The 22,280-nt window shown below is 37.2% G+C and overlaps 4 protein-coding genes across 9 annotated transcripts; 2 read left to right on the forward strand and 2 right to left on the reverse strand.

Moving 5' to 3' along the window:
- The first annotated feature begins 14 nt into the window (after positions 1–14).
- Rrp40 (exosome complex component Rrp40) lies at positions 15–1,967 on the forward strand. Of its 3 annotated transcripts, none has more exons than XM_077398670.1 (3): positions 15–240; positions 341–544; positions 1,208–1,967. In XM_077398670.1, exons 2-3 carry the CDS (start codon positions 342–344, stop codon positions 1,725–1,727), a joined length of 723 nt encoding a protein of 240 aa, XP_077254796.1. In that variant the 5' UTR covers positions 15–240; position 341; the 3' UTR covers positions 1,728–1,967. The 3 variants fall into 3 exon arrangements, with proteins under 3 accessions (XP_077254796.1, XP_077254797.1, XP_077254795.1); XM_077398671.1 differs by having other exon boundaries at positions 15–225; XM_077398669.1 differs by having other exon boundaries at positions 19–544.
- A 220-nt stretch (positions 1,968–2,187) lies between these two features.
- Positions 2,188–13,096, reverse strand: LOC143893380 (contactin-2). 3 transcript variants are annotated; one of them, XR_013255780.1, is made up of 7 exons: positions 12,755–13,096; positions 11,443–11,730; positions 10,684–10,874; positions 10,287–10,416; positions 9,757–9,897; positions 8,458–8,696; positions 2,188–7,756 (listed from the first exon to the last, which is right to left on the reverse strand). XR_013255780.1 is itself a non-coding variant. In XM_077398661.1 (6 exons), the coding sequence occupies exons 1-6, from the start codon at positions 12,798–12,800 to the stop codon at positions 8,669–8,671; spliced, it is 819 nt and encodes a 272-aa protein (XP_077254787.1). In that variant the 5' UTR covers positions 12,801–13,096; the 3' UTR covers positions 2,188–8,668. The 3 variants fall into 3 exon arrangements, 2 of the variants coding, with proteins under 2 accessions (XP_077254787.1, XP_077254786.1); XM_077398661.1 differs by having other exon boundaries at positions 2,188–8,691; XM_077398660.1 differs by having other exon boundaries at positions 2,188–8,696.
- A 152-nt stretch (positions 13,097–13,248) lies between these two features.
- Positions 13,249–16,122, forward strand: LOC143893377 (uncharacterized). 2 transcript variants are annotated; one of them, XM_077398657.1, is made up of 6 exons: positions 13,249–13,407; positions 13,500–13,630; positions 13,692–14,098; positions 14,432–14,996; positions 15,134–15,343; positions 15,701–16,122. In XM_077398657.1, exons 2-6 carry the CDS (start codon positions 13,530–13,532, stop codon positions 15,903–15,905), a joined length of 1,488 nt encoding a protein of 495 aa, XP_077254783.1. In that variant the 5' UTR covers positions 13,249–13,407; positions 13,500–13,529; the 3' UTR covers positions 15,906–16,122. The 2 variants fall into 2 exon arrangements, with proteins under 2 accessions (XP_077254783.1, XP_077254784.1); XM_077398658.1 differs by having other exon boundaries at positions 13,256–13,398.
- A 164-nt stretch (positions 16,123–16,286) lies between these two features.
- LOC143893376 (DNA excision repair protein ERCC-6) lies at positions 16,287–22,208 on the reverse strand. The gene is made up of 15 exons (XM_077398656.1): positions 21,849–22,208; positions 21,404–21,642; positions 20,782–21,092; positions 20,645–20,713; positions 20,424–20,553; positions 20,087–20,239; positions 19,768–19,895; positions 19,552–19,706; positions 19,046–19,360; positions 18,739–18,936; positions 18,520–18,669; positions 18,328–18,439; positions 18,039–18,241; positions 16,960–17,746; positions 16,287–16,783 (listed from the first exon to the last, which is right to left on the reverse strand). Exons 1-15 carry the CDS (start codon positions 21,939–21,941, stop codon positions 16,629–16,631), a joined length of 3,198 nt encoding a protein of 1,065 aa, XP_077254782.1. The 5' UTR covers positions 21,942–22,208; the 3' UTR covers positions 16,287–16,628.
- Between the last annotated feature and the right edge of the window lie 72 nt (positions 22,209–22,280).

The raw sequence follows: 22,280 nt of genomic DNA on the forward strand, positions 1-22,280 counted from the left end.
TTGACTTTTGACTCATTTGACTGGAAGGTGCAGATCCGAGAAGAAAATCTGTGAATTTTTTTTTCGACAAGGACAAGAATACACAAGACAAACGCGAAACTCGGTTGAAAATATAAACTCTTCAATCGTGACGTTTTCTCTAGTTCTAGTTTTCCTGACGCGACAGCGACAACTTCGCGTCGCTCGAGACCGGCCGCACGTGGCGCGCTCCGTGTCGATTTTGAGGTTAGACGGACGGAGGTTAGACGCGGCGAAGCTTCATCGAGGAAGTCGGAGAACACTTACGTCGCGCGAATGAAATCAAGAAAGATAAGAAGAAGAGATACTTCTTTCTTCCCAGGATGGAAGTCGACGTGGGCGACGTGGTGATGCCGGGCGACAGTTTGAACAACATCACGCCGGTCAAAAAGGAAGGGAGAAGCGAGGAGTTCGTGATCCTGGGCCCCGGACTGCGCCGCGAGGGCGACGCCGTGCTCGTCTGCAAAGCGGGCGTCCTGAGGAAACGCGACCCGGCCGTCTACTACGTGGACAGCTACCAGAAACGGTGCAAAACGTTTATACTCTGAATCATAATAACACACGTGCTGATATCATCCCCTTTTCTCGTCGAGAGAGATAGATGTACTGATAAGACGCCGCGGTTTTCCTGCACCGATATTGAATCAGGATGTTAAAGGCAAGAAGAGAAGCCGCTCCTTACGCGCGTTGCGCTTGGCATTGATTAATGTAGATTGTTAAGGAATATGCGTTGTTTTTATCATTGAATACTCATGTAATTTTATTTTGCTTCCAGCAAAAATGAGGCAACTTCGACCAAACTTTGATTAATTTAATTTACCCTTTCTTTTGAAACGCTAATCACAGTTGATCTATCTTGAAATATTGTTTTATGAGAGAATAATCGACCGATACAAGCTGAATACAAGGTATTATATTACTGCAAAGTTTTATTCATAAATAAAATGGATATAGAAAAAGTAACCATTTCGACTAAGTCTTCCTCTACTAAATTGAAGTTTACAAGAATGAGTTTAACAACTAATCATGAAAAATCGTTTACTTTATATCCATTCTATTTACGAATAGAACTTTGCATTAATACAATATCTCGTATTTAGCTCGTATCATTGGCCCATTATTCTCTCATATTGCTTTGCATATAAAACGAGCATAATATTTTAACGATATTATTTTACCTCACGCGCAGATACATTCCTAATCGAGGCGAGAACGTGGTCGGTATAGTGACGCAGAAGAGCGGTGACATTTTCAAGGTGGACATCGGAGCCAGCGAACAGGCAACGCTATCCTACTTGGCCTTCGAAGGCGCCACGAAGAAGAACCGGCCCGACGTGCAGATCGGCGATGTGGTGTACGCCAAGTTACTGGTCGCCAGCAAGGACATGGAGCCGGAATTGGTGTGCGTGGACTCCCAGGGCAAGGAGAACGAGCTCGGCGTGCTAAGCTCGGACGGCATGATGTTCACCTGCTCGCTCAGCCTCGTGAGGAAATTGCTGAATCCGGAGTGCCCGTTGTTCCGGCTGCTCGGTCGGAATCAGGCGTACGAAATCGCCGCCGGGATGAACGGCAGGATATGGATCAAGGCGCAGTCAGTTAAAGAGACGATAGCCGTGGCGAACGCTATTCTGGCGTCGGAGTACACGGTACCCAGTGAAATGCAAAAACTCTGTGCCAAAATCGAGAAAGTCTTGCTACTCGTGGCGTAATGTCAGTGAACATCAAAGAGAACCGACTTGGATCTTTGATGCGAGAGGTTGGCATCGAAGGTTCGATGTTTCTTCCGAGCAAAGTTGAGAGGAAATTAGAATACCTCAGATCAAATGCATTTTGAAGCCAGTCCCACCTTGGCATGCAAAATAAAGACTACTTACCGTTGTCAATTACATTACATTTATTGTATCAATATTTGTAATAAATTCTGTAAATAAATCTGGAAGTTTCCTTAACTGATAATTTATATATAGAACCATTACAGACTGAGACAACCATTGTGACAACCATTCTGATGACCGTGGACTAACGCTATCGGTTACAATCACTAGAAGATGTCGTTATCATACGGATGTACGGCGGAAGCGACGAGTACATGATTGTACGAGGCATTAGCGCGAAGCAATGTAATCGCTACTCTAGCGGTTAGAAGTGAAAAAAAAATGCGAGACTCGCTTCGTAGGAAATTCAATGTTTAATTTCGCTTTAACAAAAGAAACTTGACATTCGGATATTACATACATCGTATTACATTAATGATCGCAAACGGTATCGATATAAAGATACAGAGCGCTGCTAATTATGATAATCTTCATTACATCTCGCTGATATGTGCCTAGTGTTAATGCTCTCCTCGGCTCGCACGAGCCGTGCGCGACTATATACGGATGTTATCTGTCGGTAACAGCCTAGACAATGACGGTATTTGCACTCAAGCACAACCATTACTTTCATCTTACAAAAAAGCAATATCTAATTCAGTAAATATACCGTTAGATTTCCGCATAAATTTCCATTTAATCAAAGATTGCATGGGTGTCTTTGTACTTGGTGGAATGTATTCATTGCCATCGCCTTCTAGTTAAAGATTAAAGCGTATACGCAAAAAAAAAAAACAATCTCAAAAACGTCGCTCTTATTGTTAATAAAGTGAAAGTAACAAAATTATTATCTTTTTTTTTATCTCTGAGACACGTTTTATAAAACTATTGAAAGACATATCGAATAGCATGATTTTCTAATTCTTGACGTTGCATAGAAAACATTTTTGCACCAATAAACAACAAATAACGACTTATCGCTAAACGCACGTGTACTGTTGTTGACTGAGATTATTTTGACAGTAAGATAATACGCAATATAGATTGAATTCGAAAAGAACAAAACAATAAGTATACGTAAACGCAACAGAGTATATACGCAAGAAAAACAATAAAATATCTAGCAAACAAAAACAACAGCATTAATAACAGAAGTATATACTTGTTAAAGCTAAACTATTCTTTTTGGTCATTTATGGCCCCTACTCTTCATCTCACAGCGCCGTACTAAAATAAAATTCTACAAGGCATCATCTAAATGCTATAAAAGAATACACTGGGACATATTCAGGATCGGACTTTTTTCACCATCTAACATCACAGATCTAAAAAAAAAAAAGTATTAAATCTAACAAGATTTAAAAAAAAATGTAAAACAGAAAATCAAGTGATTATAACTTAAAATTTAACTGTCTGACTAGTTAAAGTTCTAATTAATTATAAATAGTTAAATATACAATTTTAAAATTATAATTCGTTACAAAAAGTAATCACATTTTGAGAAGATTTATATTTACAATTATCAATTCTTAGAATTAATCAGAACTAATTACTATTATTACAGATAATTATAACTACGATTCTTTCCTACGTCTCGGAATGTGACCTAGAATCCGATCCCGAATTTGTTTGAATACTAATCATAATAAATTATTGATAATCGATTATGCATTCGCGACATATAAATAATTTGCGATAATATCTGCTGTAATACGTTTCTTTCTTTGCTGCTGTCGCCACAATATTTAAAGGGATTCAAACGAACGGTACCGCGCCAGCGATATGCGACAAGTGTAATTTTCATGAGGGAAAACAAAGAAAGTGCTAGTTACACAGTAAGGGAGGGAAAACACCCGGTATCCGACATTAATTATCTACTATGAAACCATCGATACATTCTGCCATATCATGGAAGAAGACGTAGCGCGTATTTTTTTCCTCTTTTTTTCCTCATATAGAAACCACAAACGTATGTTCATCGCACATCGGGATGTAATTAGGCAGGCAAATATGTATGTTGGGGACGATACATGGTGGCACTAGCAACCATTAAACATACTATTCTATTGGCATTGTGCTTCGCTTAATATATACGTTTCATCGAAGAGTGCGCTAATCATCGAGGTATATCGGGGATAATTATGCAAGGTATATCAATAGAACGATTAATTGCACGCACATCTAACGCGGCGGTGCTGTTACGTAAGCTGTTGTATAAATAATAGTGCGCAGGCGAACACAGATAAAAATGAATCTCAGAGAAGCGAGGAGACCTATTCGCGGAAGAGAGTGAGAGCGTTGATGCAGCAGAGTTAATTAAACAAAAAGACGAAGATTTAAGATAAGGCATCGATGAAAGAAATTACATTGTAGAAAAAAAATAATCTGGAAAGAGATCCCAAATTAATTTCTTTCCAGTGCTAGAAAAATTTTTAAAACTTTTTAGACAGAAGAAAGAAGACTCCGTTTTCAGTCTTACATGATACTAAAAAATGTATTAAATTTAATAAGTTTAACGATATATACAGAATCTCAAAGATACTACAAAAGAATTGACAATAACATAAAAGTCTGAAAGTTGTTCGTAAGAAATCACTCTCTCAGGATTGTCTTCTCTCGATTGCCTCACCTTAAAAATTACAAACGTGTATTGAAAATTGCGTTTACAAGGATTACTACGATAGCACATAGATTATTACTGTGTTTTATGATATGAATATAAAATATCTGCCATTATTACTGTAGGTATACACTTACACTCGCGATCATATAATCTCATTACATCATCAAATATTTCCCTCCACGTTACGATTCCTAATTCACTTTTGCCCGCGTCCATCTATTATCGGCGATTATCTTATACGATCCTAACTGTAGAAAGAAATAGAAAATATATATATATTGCTATGTAAATATATATATAATATAAAGCGCGGTTGGGGTGTATGTCAATTCATCATTCTTAAGAGAATGCCATTTCTCGCTTATTATAGTGATAGGATTTGCAGCGGACGCGTTTTCAATCTCCATCGCACAGACATACGTTTCGTATGCGTGTAGATATGCTATTCTCTCCACACAGCACAATGGCAGAAATTCCATGACGCACGATGCTTCTTGAAAGTTATCGCAATCTTAATAGCTTAGTAGTCGTTATAAGAATAATTTTTGTTGGATTACACTACTGCACCGTTTCGTCTCTATGAGATGAAACGGCTTTCTTTAGTAATTTTTGCTGTAGGCATTAGGTATGTTTAATATTACATTTTGGAAAAAGCAAAGAGTTATGTCTAAAATTTCTAATTGAAAATGAAGAGTCGTATTAGTTGAAAAATCAAATAACTCCACGCGCGCCTTGCAAATCGCAAAAGAATTAAATTAATAATACTCCATTATACAGAATGTGCTGTATCACCTTGGAAATCTTGGAGGCATCTTCACTTAGACAAGACCTGTGTCTAACAATAAAATAAAATGTCCCCTTCCAACAGAGTAAGTTTTATTTGAAATATTTTTTCGAAAAACAAATAGTTCGGGAGATAAATGCGTGTAAAGATTAAAATAGAACATCCTGTATAATTACAGAGAATAATAATTCTATAATTATATTCATATAAATCATAATTATTATATTATATATAAATTAAAACTCAAATTGAGAGTGATATAATCGTATTAAAAATCGATACTATGATAATTTTTGGTTTAACGCTATACTGTTCTTAGCGATTCGTATTTCTGATGTCCCGGGCAAAAATACGACTCTTCTGTGGTAAATTAGGGAGGGATGCATCACTACATAAGTAACTTTCGTGAGCGATATTCTTCGATTAGCAAAGCAAGACGTAGTAATCGCGTTATAATGTAGAGTCATCGCCTTGTCTCGACGTATATGTTAGATAAATATTATCATCAAATTTCAGCATAATCGTAATGTATATAAAAAATTGTCTTTACTTATGCCTAAAATAGCATGTGATGTCTCGGTTATATAAATATATTATATATGTATATATATTTATGTGTATACATATACACGTATTTTCATGTCATTATAATTATTATTGTATTATTTTCTTATATGTATATATATATATATCTATATACCATTCACAACACAGAGTGCATAGTACGAAGCTAAATGTCGATCCGCTTACTCTTAAATCACCATTCGTTTATAGACATACTCATATATATGCGTATTCAAGAATGGAGTTGAAAGGAGAAGCGAATCCAAAGCCTCAATGTAACAACGCACAACCAATTTTTATACAACCTGCGTGCATTAAAGTATCTTGTCACCTTACAGATGACTTGAAACTTATATGTGTGCCATTATGCTCTGAGTGGATTAATTTTAATTGAACCCATTACGTTTCTCACTGACAGAAAGAAGAGGAACGCTCAAATTATTATAGTATAGTAATTTTACAAATTATATACAAATTATGCTCAACAAATATCTCAGGAAAAACTATGTACTGCGTTTTCTCTGGTAAACGATCGAATGCAGTTAATTAAAGCAACGGGAGAAAGTATAACGGATGTACAGGAACAAAGTATTCATCAAAATCGACTGCTGCTCTATACATCAAGCATTATTTTTCATTAGCAGAAATCAAACGTCCATCCGTTAACTGCCGCTGTCGAACGTTAATATTGAAGTCCTGTGCACGCGCACGAAACACGGTGCCGAGAGAGACACCGTGTTGCAGAATGTCCAGTTGCTCAATCATAGCAGAGATTCATTCCACGTCTAGTACGATAGCGTTATTCAAAATATGTAATGTATCTTCATCTTATTTTTTAATGTATAATTAAGTGCTAGGATTATTGAAATCTTATTATTGCACGCGATGCAAAGAGAATGCACGTTACTCCACGCGCGTTGTAGGCTTGCTGTGTACCGGGCGATCCACTTCCCTACCGCCTCATTTTCCGACAATGCTAATGAATGATACACACAAGCGGGGCTTCCTTCTCAACTAGGAAACGACATCGATCGAAATAACGTCGGAAAAAAATGGTGCCGCCGAAGTGGAACGCCATGTATCTTCTCGCACGGTTTTATTACACCTATTGATACTTATGCTTTAGCGGAGTTTATATCCGCCCGTTTCTCTTTTCCCCCTTTCGTTAGTCGCTGTTTGGGAAAATCTGATTTTTACGAAACAACGTGTGAGTCGGTGAGTCGTTAGACATGGTTGTGATAGTTATCAAGGTAGTGCAGAAGTGTGCCAAAGCAATATTGCGCATCCCTCGAACAATCGCATGCAGATTGAAAAATATTACGGGCAAAATCTAACGTACGTAAAAAAAATATATAGTTCAAGGTATGTTAGCTCAAAAGACACTCTGTTAGAATTAAAATAATATTCTTCTCTATCCTATCGGAATTATTTCGAATTCGCGCGATTTTTCCACGAAGAGCACACATAACGAGCGGTAGCATACGTTACAAAGACGCAAAAGGGGTATCTACACGTAAATTTATAACAAAACGGAAAAAATTCTCATGGAGATTCCTAGGAAGGATTCTTCAACGACTTGTGCAAACCTTAATACGGCAGTAAGTTTGTCATACATATACGTACGATCCGATTGCTTAAACGATAAATGAGCATGTTAAAAAAATCGTAATACTCGCATACCATTCGCGCACATTGCGTTACATTTCCAAAAAGGTAAACAAGTGCGAAATACATCTCTTTTTTTTCATTTGAGTATCGTTCGATCATCGCGTGATTCTCACTTCGAGTTCTTTTATATTATTACTCTTAGAGTTACAGTCTTACTACAAATCTTTTGGCTCACAGGAGTTCCACTTCCTTTTAAGCTCGATCACTGAGCAATCATTGAGTGTGTTCTCGTCGAGAAACTACACGCGAGAGCGAGAGACAGAGAACGTCCTGCAGTAAACATCTCTAAAAAAAATCCAATTACCTCCTCTCGCAAAGAAATCTGACATGGAATCTTACAATCTGATTTTGAACACTTCATTGTTGCGTTGTAACATCAGAGATCGAACGTGAACCTTCATTTTCTTTCTTTTTTCTTTTCAATTTCCTCCGTTTCGACAGTCTCATTTGTTGCTATCAGTTTGAAATTATGTGATTTATTTAATATCATTATATTTTGAGAGAGATATAGAGAGATATAGCTCCCGGCTTCTCAAAATCGAGCTTTACTCTACCTAAATTACACTTCTCTATATTACTGCACATATAAAAATCTACTTACGCCTCATTCTTGAAATTGTTTGTAAATCTTCCAAGAATAACAGCAATTTCCTACAAATGTCCCATTGGAATTCTTAAAATCGCGTTAAAGACACGTGGGTTTCACGAAAACCCTTTTAGAATAAAAGCCCGTTGTTCTCTCGCTCGATCTCTGATTGCAAGAAAAAAGTCGAGAAAACTGTCGGGTCACTCCAAGCTACCGATGGACCGCCGAAGTGTCCCGAAATTTCCCCGAAGCGTATTCTCCTTTTGCCATGATTGCTAAATAGTCTTGCGTTTCTTTAGTCTACTATCAATTTCGTCGAACGTTGTCTTTCATTCTTTTTCTTTCTTTTTTTTTTATTTTAGACAAACTCGAGGCCTTTCCGATAAATTCGGTTACTTACGTTCGAGATGTCGTGTAAAACTGCGTCCAATTTACTCACTTCGGAGCGGAGCAGATCTAAGCTGAACAAAAAACGCTAAAGCCGTCTAGGTTGCACGACGCTGTTGTTGTTGAGGCGCGTAGTCGTCTGATTGTTAAAGTTCTCGTCCTGTGGTACGTGCTCGGTGCGCTCGTCGAAAAATCCCGGATTCAAAATGATGTTGGGGACGAGCTCAATCACCTCCTGCTCCTCCAGCTGCGCTGCAATTTCGGAACGGAGATTAATTTTCATTAGTCTGGGCCACGGGTCTCATTAGCTTCTACCCTCTCCCTTCACCGGTTTTTCTTTGTCAGGTATTGTAAAACATTTTACGCCGCGGAATTTCGTGTCGACCACTGTTTTCCCCAAATTATTTCTGGTTATCGACAATTCTATTAATGCGTAATAATAAAGTACCAGATTCCGATGCCAATCAAAATGCCGTTTGCCTGACAAATGAACCTACTACCTTTGACCTACCTACCTCGATATACTGCCGAAGATCTCATCGGTATTACTTAACCAAGATCATAATGCTTTCTATGACTATCGTAAGATTTACTATTCATTCATCATCACTAAGTTATTATCGGCAGGCTGGTTAACATTATGTACAGCATAAGTAATATCTAATCAGTATAATAAAAGAAAATATTCGTATTGAAAAGTTTCAGTAACCAGACAAGTAAATCTGGCGACAGGAAAATTATATTGAGAAATTTGAGATTTTCATTCCAATAAGTGCCATATATCGTAAAAGATAAAAATACTGATGGTTTACTTATGTGCTTATTGTTAGTGTTCAGTGCGGCAATCTGAAAAGTGTTGTATTAATATACTTGACGAGATGAGATCTCCGTTAAATGCTGTCTCGTATTTGTCGGTAAATATGTTAAATCTAATGAGAAGTTTTGCAAAAGGTGCTCAGAGTATACAGAGAACGAGATATCATAAAAGTATTAGTAATTTCGAAAAACTTGGCTGTCGCATAATACAGAGAAGCCAAAGATCAGAAATATAGATAAATCAACTAACTGGCTAAGATACTAACAGGTCCTGTTGTTTGTCAAATGATGTGATGTATGTTCTTCAGCTAACTTACACGAAGACTTCTATGGAGAGAGAAAAACGACTTTCTCGAGCATCGTGCTTATTAGAGAGGCCATGAATGTTAATGATCATCGCCAGCGGAAAGAAGTAGTAGTAGTAGTAGTAGCAGCAGTAAAGAGACAGAGTAGAAGCGGAAGCTCTTACGTTACGGTTATCAGATAGGATGCTTACAGGGTGCCTTGCACTCGCGATACAGTAGGTAACATGTACCTAAACCAAGAATCATAAGTGTGCCCATCACAATACCTACGGCTGCCACCCAAACGCGCGGATCGAAATTCTTTACGTCGGCTAAGAGGTGTCGTTGGAGCTCTGAAAATTAGTTATGTTGCATGATAAAGTTGCGTTAGTCTTAGCTTAGATACTGTACAAGGAAACGCTTAATCGAAACATATATCTCTTACGATTTCTGTGGAACGTGTTATACATGTAGGATGTGCTAAAACTATCGCTGTTCAATAGATACTTATAAATTACATACATATAAAAGGATTTAATTTGAACGTGCCTCGATATTCAAATAAGCAACTTTCAAAGTTTGATTTAAAAAAAGCCTTTTAAATTTATTCTTAATTTACAATAGCGGCGAAAGTTTTAGCTACAGCTCTATACATGGTTTCGAATTTTATTTTATCCCGGTGATAAATCTATATATATAAAAATCGCGAAGTAATTCTATAATAATAATTGCAACAAAATACCCAGTTCTTCTATAGTGTACTGCGTATGACCCTCGACTTCCACGACTTCTCCTTTTCCCAGCTGATTGGTTGCCCACACTCGAAACGAGTACGTAGTGTTTGGCACCAAATGATACACATCTATTTGTCTCTTTAAAGCAACGAAACAATCGTTAGTCTCAATTCAATTAATCTCTCTTTATACGAGGGATGGAATAACTCTGTAACGTTATATTAAAAGTATTTGTTCTTACATAATCTAGCGAATAATTGAAATTGAAGCAGATACAACATTATAAAATAACGTTACGCTGTTGCAATAATTGCAGTATTATATAACGTTATCGAGTTATCCCGTCTTGTTTTTCAACACACACATCCCCGTTTTCTATTATAATCTCGAGATCAGAGTACTTACAGAATTTGGAGGAATGTGTATTGGACTAATGGGTTTCCATTCTTCCGGTTCTTCGCCCGCCACTGGTTTCAAACGATATTCGGCAGTGAAGTCTATGATAGGATATCCGCCGTTATATCCCACCTCCCAAAGAATGTTGGCCAATATCGTAGATGGCTTGACCCATACATTTTGCAGGGCTGAAGGACGTGCTAAAGAAACAAAAAAAATATATACGCTAAAACAAAATCTATGGCTTTACTCCAATAAGGTAATGCTTACTGTAAAACTTGAATAAGATTCTTGAATATAAAATCTAATTTATTATAATTTTCCAACGAATCTCTCTCTGATAGCATTTTTCACTGGCAGAACTAGTGCGCACTCAGTGCACATTAAAGCTGTTGTACACTGATTTAGTCTCTAATGTTTAAAGTAAAATACAAATATTTCGACTGATAAAATACTCAGTACATATTTTACCAAATAGTGCAATAAAGAATATTGAGGATTTCATGATTTAACCCGATTATATTAAACATACACTTTACGTTGGTTTGCGTACGACGGCTTTAATGTGCACCGAGTGCGCACCGGCTCTGCCAGTGAAAAACGCTGTAAAACTCGTGCAACTCATTGGCTATTTTACGCGAGTTTTAGATTCATTGGAAAATTTTAATAAATCAGATATGTATCAATTGTATTTAAAACCTAAAACGCTGCTACATATGCACGCGCGATTGCGAATTGTCTTGTTAAAACGGCCGAGTAACAACGTACTTCTGACCGTCACGTTGATCATAGTTTTCACAGTGTCGAGATCGTCGTCGAAGGTGCACGAGTAATTGCCAGCGTCGTCCACGCTGACGTTTAACAGTTTCAGCATGCCGTTTGGTTCGACTTTCAGCCGCTCAATCTGCCCATCCTCCCGTCCCTCTCTTATCCACATAACATTGGACGCCTTGGAATGCGGGAGGTCATTGTCTTCGGTGCAGGCCAATGTCAGATTACTACCAACGTCCACGGCGACGTGCCGCATCGGCACCACAGCCACTGCTTCCTGCCATCCTGCAAGTTCGCGGATACTCGTTAACTGTTGTCTTGTACAGCTGTCAAACATATTGACGATAATCACTAATAACAGCTTAGACTAACTTAGACCAGTTTCTACGTAACGTCCATTTCTACTAATACAGATTAACTTTAATCCCAGTTTAACTTACTTTAATTGTAAGAATTGGAAAAAGATAAAGAGCAAGTTGAACCAAGACTAAAGTTAATCTACATCGGTACATAAATGGACACGAGCTATCAATTGCTCAAGAGATCTGAACGAGTAGATTGACAAACAAATTTATTACATCCAATAGAAAGGTTTACTCTGTCAAGCACAGACGCACGGCGCAACAAGTAGCCACCGTAGATGGATATGCAACACTATATAAAAAATATACAGATTATAGAGACCTAAGATCTCTTCGTTTTAATCGGATTTCATTTTCTTCTCCTCCCTTCATAAAATGTAAACGCTGAGCTCTTCTTTTCAGGACGAATTAATTAAGATGAACCTTTAGCCGTTGCGTCACGCAACAATTCGACGAGAATGAATTCTAAAAAAAGACTATGGACCTGTTCTTTCACGCTGGAGAGAAAAAGAGAAAAGATGAACCGTCCGGGAAGTGGCAAAAACAGGAAGTTCAACTAAACAAACCTTATAAAAAATCAATGAGAGAGAGAGAGAGAGAGAAGAGGAAGCGGACAACGACAACAATCGCGATCTCGACAGGTGGTTCCGCGGATCGCGTGCTCTGCCATTGCTCGCGCGGTGACAAGCGACGCGGACGGCGAGATATCCTCTTTACATAACTGACCCTGAATCGTAACGATCGTCCGCGCGTCGTGCTACGTGCTATAGCCGGTTGCGGCTGCGGATCGCATGATCGTCGGATATAGATCGCATTGTTCCATGACGGAAGCGTCTCTCTCTCTCTCTCTCTCTCTCTCTCTCGCTTCCTCCTTCCCTTCTTTTTTCTCTCTCTCTCGCTCTCTCTCCTTCGCGCTTACTACTCGGCGACGTTCTTAACGTTCTTACCTGCCAGGAAGAGCATCAGCAACGGTAGCAATTTACGTTCGTCCATTCTGCCATAATAATGCACCTGAAATACTCGGCGAGATCCGTCTCGTTTCGTCACGGGGCTCTCCTCGACCGCATCCCTACGGTCGGTCTCGCTCTCGCGTGCGCTCTTTATTCGCAACAATCCCGAACAGTAGCGTAGTAGCGAGGGAGTAAAGGAGGATGAGGGAGAGGAGGAGGAGGAGGAGGCGCGTCACTCGGTGTCGATCGCCGTCGCCGCCGTCGCCGACGCCGTCAAATCCATCGCACACGTCGTTTCACGCCGACCATTCGTCACCAGCGATCGCTCTGACGCCCTCTCCGCGGAGCACCGCGCCCGTCTGGCGCGGCGCGCCGACCCATTTTATTGAGTCGCGCCGCCGCCCGCGCCCTCTGGCGAGTCCTGCTTCACCCGCCGTCGATAAGGACGGGATATCCTCTCCGTCGGTAATCCGTCGAGGTGCTCTCACGGTCTTCACGTGCGAAAATCGCAGTGATGATGGCGATTCACTGGGATTCACTCCGAACTCCGACTCGACACGAAGTATCGGTGTCTAACGTGATTATTATTGGGGAAGCCGAACATCTGGAAAACTGGAAAATCGAATTTTATAAAAATACAGGTAATATAGGTATGTATCGAGCGATACTCACTTCGTGGATTTTTTCTATTCCTCTCAAAAAATCGACTATTGTGTGTAATTTCATTGATCGCATGATTTAGGTCCACGTCAATCTGTGAATTTATAAGTGAATGTCGCGACGCAATCTGCGTCAATCTGCGACGATGAAAGGGAAGAAAACTAAGAAATTTGGATACTGTTATGAGAGCCCGTTGAAGGTATTCAAGAAAAGGTAATGATTGACAATTCGATTTTTATATCGAGAGACGCGGAGGACTGATGATTTTTATTAGTTTAGAGGAGCTTACGAGCGTCGTAGGCGATATCGCGTGCCGGAAGAGGTTAGGTCATGGAACGGTGCAAAAGTTAAAGGAACAAAGTGCAACGGACAGCTCCAGCAAGGATTCCTCGTCGCGGAATAATATAATTGTAATCAATGACAGTGACAGTGAAACATCTGAACGAGACAATGACAAGGAAACAAATGATAAAGATGCAGACACTTCGCTCAGTGTCATTGAATGCGTCTCCAAACAGTCCAAACTGTCCCCGTCTCCAAAAAGACGGCAAAGAAAACTGATAATCCATACCAGGCGGAAAAAGAGTAGACCGTCTATAATACCACTCGATACAATGGGTAACGATTTGTCTGTCCTTGATTCGTCGGTTATGCAAGAATCATTGAACGAAGAAAATATAGGTGAGTTGACTCCGCTTGATTCTCTTTATAAGAAGAGATTTTGATAAGAAAATCTATTTGACTTATGTCCATTTCTATCAACGCAGGTTAATTTTGATCAAAAGATAGAAAGTAACTTAAACCAAGATTAGAAGTTAATCTACATTGGTAGAAATGGGCATTAGAGCCGGTAGCATAACATTTGATCTTAGCTTAACTCACTCTTTGTCCCTTTCTAAGGGAATAATTAGAAAGAGACAAAGAGTGAGTTAAGCCAAGGTTAAATATGCAACGTTGGTACAACCAAGCCTTAATACTGTTCTCTAAAATGGTACTATATCTCGCGATATCTAGCGCCAACCCAAACGGAGGATGACGTGGTTGAATTGTGGTCGTGTCTGGAGAAACCAGTGAAGAAAATGAGGGTAAAAAGGAAGTCTAGTTGCACCAGATGTAAGAAAGATCCATTGTTTATGATAGACAAAAGGCCGAATCTGAAATATCTCGAGTATTTAAAGACAAATACGCATACAAAAAAATTTGCCGAGAAAAGCAGGAAGAAACAAGATCTATTCTGGGATAAAACTACATCCGAATCGTTCATTCCGTTAACGGTCAAACCGTCAAACGTTAAGCTAAACACATTGAAATGTTCGGACAGCGATCAAAGAAAAAGGCGGCACGACGATATTTTGGATCCGAGTCCCACAAAATCAAATGCACAACACAGCAAAAAGAGAATTTATTTGGGCGAAAATAGTAGGCGGCACGGTGATAATTTGAATTCAAGTTTTGCAAAGATAAATATAAATGCATACCACAACAAAAGGAGAATTTATTGGGAAGAAAGGAATAGCCAAACGAAGTCAACGCGCAAATTAAGAGAGATAATTGTTGACGGTTGCAACGTGGCAATGGCGTATGATCTTTTTTTAATCATGCATATTAATGATGAATTTTCGTAAAGTGCAAAATATAGTTATAAAATTTATAAATATTGCAATACACTTTGTGTATCTTATTTCAATTTGAGCAGCATATATCTTTATATTTTAGCCATACAAACGGTAAAGAATTCTCAGAAAAGGGTATCAAAATAGTAGTAGATTTTTTTAAATTGAGGGGTCACAACGTGAAGGTTTTCTTACCACAACACGTCCGAAAAAAAGACCATACGTTTCTTGAGAAATTGTACAAAGAAGGCACGGTCGTGTTTACACCTAGCCGCCTCATTGATGGCAGACAAATTACATCGTACGATGATCGGTATACAATCGCCATATCTTTATTATACGTATAAATAGAAAAATAGAATAAGTATTTTATTACATTCTTTACCTACAAAGTGAAAATTGTTTCTATACAGTAAAATATCTTATATTTTCTAACAATGTATAATACTAGACGTTGTATAAGTAAACTACGCGTTGTATATATAAACGTGTTTTTTTTACAGAAGTATAAATTAATTATCGATCTCTCGATATTCGTACTTTACACCAAATAGCTTAGTTTCGTATCAATCTGTTAATACTTTCTTGTTAATAACAAAGTTTAAAACATATGAGACGTATTAAAAATTTAGATCTCGACGCTTTCTCATTGTTTTTTTTTTTATTGCAGATATATTTTGAAATATGCGACGTCGTGTGGAGGAATAGTGATTTCCACAGATCAATATAGAGACCTGTACAGAGAGAAACCGGAATGGCGTAATACAATTCTGAACCGTTTACTGATACCCACTTTTGTCGGAGATTATATAATGTTCCCGGAAGATCCGTTAGGCAGATTTGGGCCTAATCTCGAAACATTTTTACGGCATTGATAACGTTATTCTTATACATTATTCTTGTAAATTTGGATATCAAACCTGATTTAATGTCTTGTTACCGAGAGACTGCATACCTTTCGTACCATATTTTTTTCCAGATCTTTCTAATCATTTTTCTTTTCTTTATATAAGTCCAATACGTGCCATTTCACGTTTTAACTCAATGAAAAATAATTTACAATTAAAATTTTCTAAATATTAATTTTTTTTTTAATAAAACTGCATGTGCATTTTTGCATACTTGCATATTTGCATGTTTGCATACTTGTATATGCATTTTTATGAGAACTGTGAATTACAATAAATAAATAATAAAGAAAAAGAATGAACATGAATGATGGACTTGTTTTGTGTGAAATACGAAACGTGTACGAAATATTGCACAATTGATAATTTATATATTTTCTGTAATAAAATGCGTTTATATGTACATATACAAGGAGTGTTGTTGTGACATTATAAAAAATAGTCTTTTACTTAAAATCCTATCTGTTATTAAGAATGCTGTGTAACAAACGTATGTGTGTGTGCGAGGTAAGTTGTTCAAAAAAATTTTTAAAATAAAAGGTAAAAAATTAATTTTATTTCATATTTTGTATAGTTGCGATTTTTTCACAGCTCATCATTTGAGATATGGGAATGATATAATCCTACATTTATATAAACTTTGTAGAAAAATAAATAAATATGCAAAATCGCTATAAACTACTGTTTATCCTACGCTGGTCTCCAACAATGTTTTCCCGATTGATGAATGAAGTTCATACTTTCTTGCGCCGATTCACGTGCGAAACGTTGCATTGGGTTCTCACTGTCACTATTGTGACACGCATTCGATAACACTGCTTCGTGTTTGAAGGCTGAGCTAACAGCTGAAATAGTTTTACATATATTTTAATTCAATAAAAATACTAAATATATTATAAGTATTTAGCTCTTTATCAGTCAGTAATTGATACTTGGATATATATACACATAAAATATATAATTATTAAATATAAATTAAATTTAAGTATAAAATTTGTTTTAGCGTAATATATCGATTTACTTGATTTGGCGAATAGCTTTCTCAAGACGTAGTCATCGTCTGCGGTCGAAACTGATTCTTCTTTTTCATCGGAACGTCCCAGGCGACGACCGATCAGACAAGAAACACGTTCTCCCTCAAAGATCGCGGAAACATTTGTCTTGCCCGAATGCGAGTCCCTTTTGTGCTTCTTGTGTTTACGAGTAGACGATGACTTGATTTTATCGTTATTTAAATTACTCTGCTTTTCTACAGAACTGTTATTTGGAGATCTCACTGAAATTACATTCTGTTCACAATTGTTTTTTTTAAATGTGTTTTTATTTTCTATATTGCTATTTCTTTCAATGCTTGCATCGGAATTCGTATTGAAATCTTCATTAAGTTTGCTCGGCGTTTTTTGTGTATTGTTCTGATCGGAAGATAAGCTTTGGTCCACAAGCGAATCATTTTCCACGGCGGGAGCTTCGACGCGACTCGAATTATCGTTTTCTTCGTTGGACTTTCTTTCGCAAGTGCTGTTTGCATTTTCATTTTCATCGCGTTTCGATACATTGGCGCTTATTTTCTTGCTGAGAATCGACGCTAATTTTTTCATCTCCTCGATCTTACTGAGAGAAAAGCCACCGGACACAGGTGTCAATTTAGATTCTCTAAATAAGCGATCCGATTCGGAAAACTCGCCGTCTATCGGCTCGTTTAGATTGAATAACTCCACCAGATCCGTCGTTTTGAATAGACGTCGTTGGCGCGGATCGTCAAGAACTTTGTTTGAAAGCAATAGCTTGAAAATCTGTCTGTGGTACATCTGAAAAGAAAGAAGCAGATTGATTTACTACTTGACGTTTCCCGGGCGGGCGGCGGATTCATGTGGATCGGTCGACTAGCTGCGGCGATGTTTGTGCCGTTTGTTTTCTCTCGCGGTTCTTAATCAAATCTTACAAATGTATTCCGTAATTGTAATTCTTATATCTTTCTTTTACTTCTTATATATATATATATATATATTTCTTTTACTTTTCATATATTTTTCTTTTATTTTATTCATATATTTTTTTACCATTGCGATTTGTGGAATATAATAATCTACTGTTACCAACCTTTTCCTCTATCGTACCAGCGGTAATTAATCTATAGATAGTGACTTGTTTATTTTGGCCTATTCTCCACGCACGTTCTCTCGCTTGAGCATCCGTTGCTGGATTCCAATCGGGATCGTAAATAATCACTCGATTCGCACCAGTCAGGTTTACTCCCAGACCTCCTACGCGCGTCGTCAGCAGGAACACGAAATACGATGTGTCTTTCGGAAAAAAAAAGAAAAATTAATTTTTATTCAGGGATGTGTTATTTATCCCCACCGTCAATCTTTCAAATGATTAACATGTACATTGTTAAATTTGTGAATCGTTTGCTGCCGCTGAGACATTATTGTTGTCCCATCCATTCTCAAATAAGTATACCTTTCACTTTGCAAAAGAGACTCCAAAACGTGCATCATCTGTACAAAAAACAAAGTATAGCAATGAATATTCTGAATTTAAATTATATGTTCTGTGTGCTGTTTAAAAGATCATTTACCTGTCTTCCCTGAGTAAAAAGCAGCACTCTGTGTCCTTGCTTCTGCCAGATTTTTAGAAGAGATCGAACCACGGTCATTTTTCCAGCACGTTTCCAATAACCAAACTTCTCTAAGTGTTCTTCGGACAAATCGATATCTTCATCGGAATCCTTAGATAAAAAAAAATTAAGTTTATAATCTTATAAATTGACTGTTATTATGTTAGCCCGTGATCGTACTTGTTCTCTGGTGTACAAAAACAAGTCCGGATGATTGCATATCTTTCTCAATGCTGACAAGGCAATGAGAAACCTCGCCCTGTATCTTCCACTGTCTTGCCGATTATTTCTCTCCTGAAGAACAAAGGACACATCGTCGGAGCTCAGATACCTTTTATACAGTTTCTTCTGCTCATCCGTTAAGCTGCAAAATAACACCTGAGAAGGAAGAAATACATTAATTCAATAAAGCTATTCAGAAGGATAAAAATAAGAATAATATTATCTTCAACGAAGACATATCTAGTGTAAAAAAAAATAGAAAAACCTGCTCATTTTTCTCCGGTAGGGTAAGATGATGTTTCACATCGGTCTTTGTTCTTCGAAGCATGTATGGCGTGATAGTATTTTTCAACATAGTGGCTATTTGGAGGGCCGTTGCTTCCTGTAACGGTGTAGCATTCGCATAACCGCCGCGTGTTATGGGAGCCGCGCAATGTTCCAGAAATACAGGCAGAGTGCCTAGTTTACCAGGCAGAATGAAATCGAACAAAGACCATAGTTCTTTCAAAGAATTCTGCATCGGACTACCGCTCAACAGTAATCGATGCGGTGTCGACAATCGTTTCACCGCTTGGCTCACCTGCAAAATAATAACATAATTTAATTAATGAAAAGAAATAATACATTGACATTTGTGTAACTTTCTTGCAATAGACGTCTATTACGCGTCGAGATTAATTAAGATATATTAAATAAAAAAAGATATAATAACATACATGTAAATGTAAAAAAAGAAATGGTAGTACTTTTACCCAATTAACAATCAATTACCTTCGCTTGCGGATTACGAATCTTATGGCCTTCGTCTAGAATAACATAATGCCACTGACTGGACACAAGCAAATCTTTGTGTTTGAGGACTCCGTTGTACGAAGTAACAAGTATGCCGCCAGTTTGTAGGGATTCTATCAAACTTTCTGGATCACCTGGATAAGAACATTGTAAATGCCATATTTTGAAGAATATATATATAAATTATTTACTTACCATTGTAACCACTAGAATGATGAAGCACAACAACTCTGAAGAAAGGCCACCATTCGTGAAAATGCTTCACCCATTGCTCCATTAAAGTAGCAGGACATACAACTATAGTCGAGCCTAATCCCCTGTACCTGTCGATCATGGGTAAAATATTTATTTTTCAAACAAATTAATGCATTTATATCATAAATATAATGATGAGCGTAAATAACAAAAATAAAACAACATTGAGAAGTCTAATTTTTTTCAAGAAAAGAAAAATTCTACAGGTAAATATAAATTCTACATCAATCGAGAAGTATGAAAGAAAGATGTGTAATACCTTCCGTTGTGAGAGAGCAATTCGCTACAATCCAAACCCGCGAGGAATGCAATAACTTCCACAGTTTTTCCTAATCCCATCTCGTCACTCAAGAGGCCTCCTAATTTACGACCATGTAATTCCCAAAGCCATTGAACTGCAATCCTTTGATACCTGTGTAGTTATAAAAAATTTATAATTAAAGTTATATCACAAAAATGTGTCTAATCATATTAGGCCAAACATTAAAGGAAACTGAACGTTGAATTGATTCTGATTCAGAAAACTAATCGATGTCAAAGTAATTAATGAAAAGGCCTAAGTATGAAACACAAATCTGCCAAAATAGCACATCTACCTATATAATTTTTCCCAAATGCATAGCGGCACTTTAAAAAGACTATTAATTTTGTGCATTGCTTCATCTCTGGGAAAGGTGTTTGTTTCCATCCTCTGCTTGAATAGTTGATTATTTCCATCATCTCGAGCTGGATAAATTAAAAAAATAATAAGATTAAAATAATGAATAATAAAGCGATAACAAAAAGAATTCATCAATTATTTGTGAACGATATATACTTCTTTTTATGCGGGTACATCCTGATTTAACTGCAGTTTTTCTTTTTTTAGATGCCTTATCCTCCACGTCTAAAAAAGATTTCTCGTTAAGTATATCTCTTTTGAGTTTATCTAAACATAACGAATATTAATATTACCGAAATCTAGTTCATCGTCACTAGGAATGTATTCGCTTTCCGAACTGCTGTCAGCAATTGCTACATTGGAGTCTGCCTTATCTATACTTTGCAGAGTATCATCTTTGCTGTTCTCATGTCTGGACTTTTGGCATTTTTTATTTACTTTTGCATCAGTACTAGGTAATTTTGTTTTTTTGACTGGCGGTGAATGATCTTTGTCAGAAGGTGCCTTAGATGGTTTTTTTAATTTCTTCTTTTGCTCGGCAAGAGCAGCTTGCTGTTTAAAGTACTTCTCAAGATCAAACGATTGAGCACCTTTATTTGTAGTCCTAGAGTAATATAAAATATAATTAACTATTATATATTTTATTATTTAAAAATTACTTACAATAACTAATTAATTCATTTTTTATTTAATTAATAGTAAGTTAAATTTAACAAAAATTAAATAATTAATATTAAACTAAAATTAAATTAAATAAATATAAAAATCAACAAATTAAAAATTGGTAGGCTGTCATTCAATTATTAAATGTAATTGGAAATTTAAATTATCTAAATTTTCTGAGCTTTATCAATTGTTGTACTCAAAATTTAACTTAAATTACCACGAATAAAATGAATATTTATTATGTTATACCCTTCTTTTTGCTCCAAAGTCGACTGTTTAAATACTGCTTCAAACGGAGTAATCTCTCCAATCTCGACCCGTTTTTGTAACTCTGCTCTATGATCCTCTTTGCCATTAACTTCGACATTCCCTTCGGTATTCAATTCGACGTCATTCTCTTGTATTTCATCGTTTGATTTCGTAGCGGTACATCTAATGTGCTCCGATACCTTTTGCAAAATGCTGTCTTCCGTTTTGACAGACACTATCTGTGGATATTAATAGATATTACTTCATAGAAAAGAGAAGAAAGAATGAACGAAACCGTTTCATTATTTTAATACAATAGTTATTTATTATACATTCGCATACTATATATGTATACTGCAATTGTCAGAAATGTTGGTTCAACATGTGCTCAATTAGATTAATGCAGCGCTCTAACCTAAATGACTGATTAACATTATCTAATTACCTCTGGCAAATTATTTAGAAAATTATTTAACATGTTTCCTGAGTCGTCAACGAGACAGGACGCACTACCGTCGTTATTGCTTATCTCTGCCATGCTGTGGGAAATTATAGGAATCACACAACGCGCGCGCGGTTCCGCGCGACGTATATGCGTTGCAACGTATTGCGTGAGCTAAAACGGATCTGAAATCAATCTTCCAGCAGGCGTACCGTACGGGATCGTGCGAGCGTACAATATACCGAACATAAATCGCATAGATCAATCAATTATTATCGTAAAAAATGGCATCATTCAATATAAGTCATCCGGTCCGAGGCGAGAACCGGACTTGATCGACGAATGTTTTTATCGCGGAAGAATTGCTGCCTATCTTACCGATCGAATGTCGCTTTAAATTCAAAGAATTCGAATCTGGGTATCATATCTGTAACA

This window comes from Temnothorax americanus, unplaced genomic scaffold (assembly GCF_048541705.1).
Source record: "Temnothorax americanus isolate GAGA-0224 unplaced genomic scaffold, ASM4854170v1 Scaffold12, whole genome shotgun sequence".
Lineage (NCBI taxonomy): Eukaryota > Metazoa > Arthropoda > Insecta > Hymenoptera > Formicidae > Temnothorax > Temnothorax americanus.

Coding starts and splice junctions, on each gene's coding strand:
- Rrp40 (XM_077398670.1), top strand. CDS start 342: ATGGAAGTCGACGTGGGCGACGTGGTGATGCCGGGCGACAGTTTGAAC. Junction 545..1,207: donor GTGGACAGCTACCAGAAACG/GTGCAAAACGTT, acceptor CCTCACGCGCAG/ATACATTCCTAATCGAGGCG.
- LOC143893380 (XM_077398660.1), bottom strand. CDS start 12,800: ATGGACGAACGTAAATTGCTACCGTTGCTGATGCTCTTCCTGGCAG. Junction 11,731..12,754: donor GCTGATGCTCTTCCTGGCAG/GTAAGAACGTTA, acceptor GCGAACTTGCAG/GATGGCAGGAAGCAGTGGCT. Junction 8,697..9,756: donor TCGCGAGTGCAAGGCACCCT/GTAAGCATCCTA, acceptor CCGAAATTGCAG/CGCAGCTGGAGGAGCAGGAG.
- LOC143893377 (XM_077398657.1), top strand. CDS start 13,530: ATGTCGCGACGCAATCTGCGTCAATCTGCGACGATGAAAGGGAAGAAA. Junction 13,631..13,691: donor TTGAAGGTATTCAAGAAAAG/GTAATGATTGAC, acceptor GATTTTTATTAG/TTTAGAGGAGCTTACGAGCG. Junction 14,099..14,431: donor ATTGAACGAAGAAAATATAG/GTGAGTTGACTC, acceptor CGCGATATCTAG/CGCCAACCCAAACGGAGGAT.
- LOC143893376 (XM_077398656.1), bottom strand. CDS start 21,941: ATGGCAGAGATAAGCAATAACGACGGTAGTGCGTCCTGTCTCGTTGAC. Junction 21,093..21,403: donor ACTTTGGAGCAAAAAGAAGG/GTATAACATAAT, acceptor ATATTACTCTAG/GACTACAAATAAAGGTGCTC. Junction 19,361..19,551: donor TTCGTAATCCGCAAGCGAAG/GTAATTGATTGT, acceptor ATTATTTTGCAG/GTGAGCCAAGCGGTGAAACG.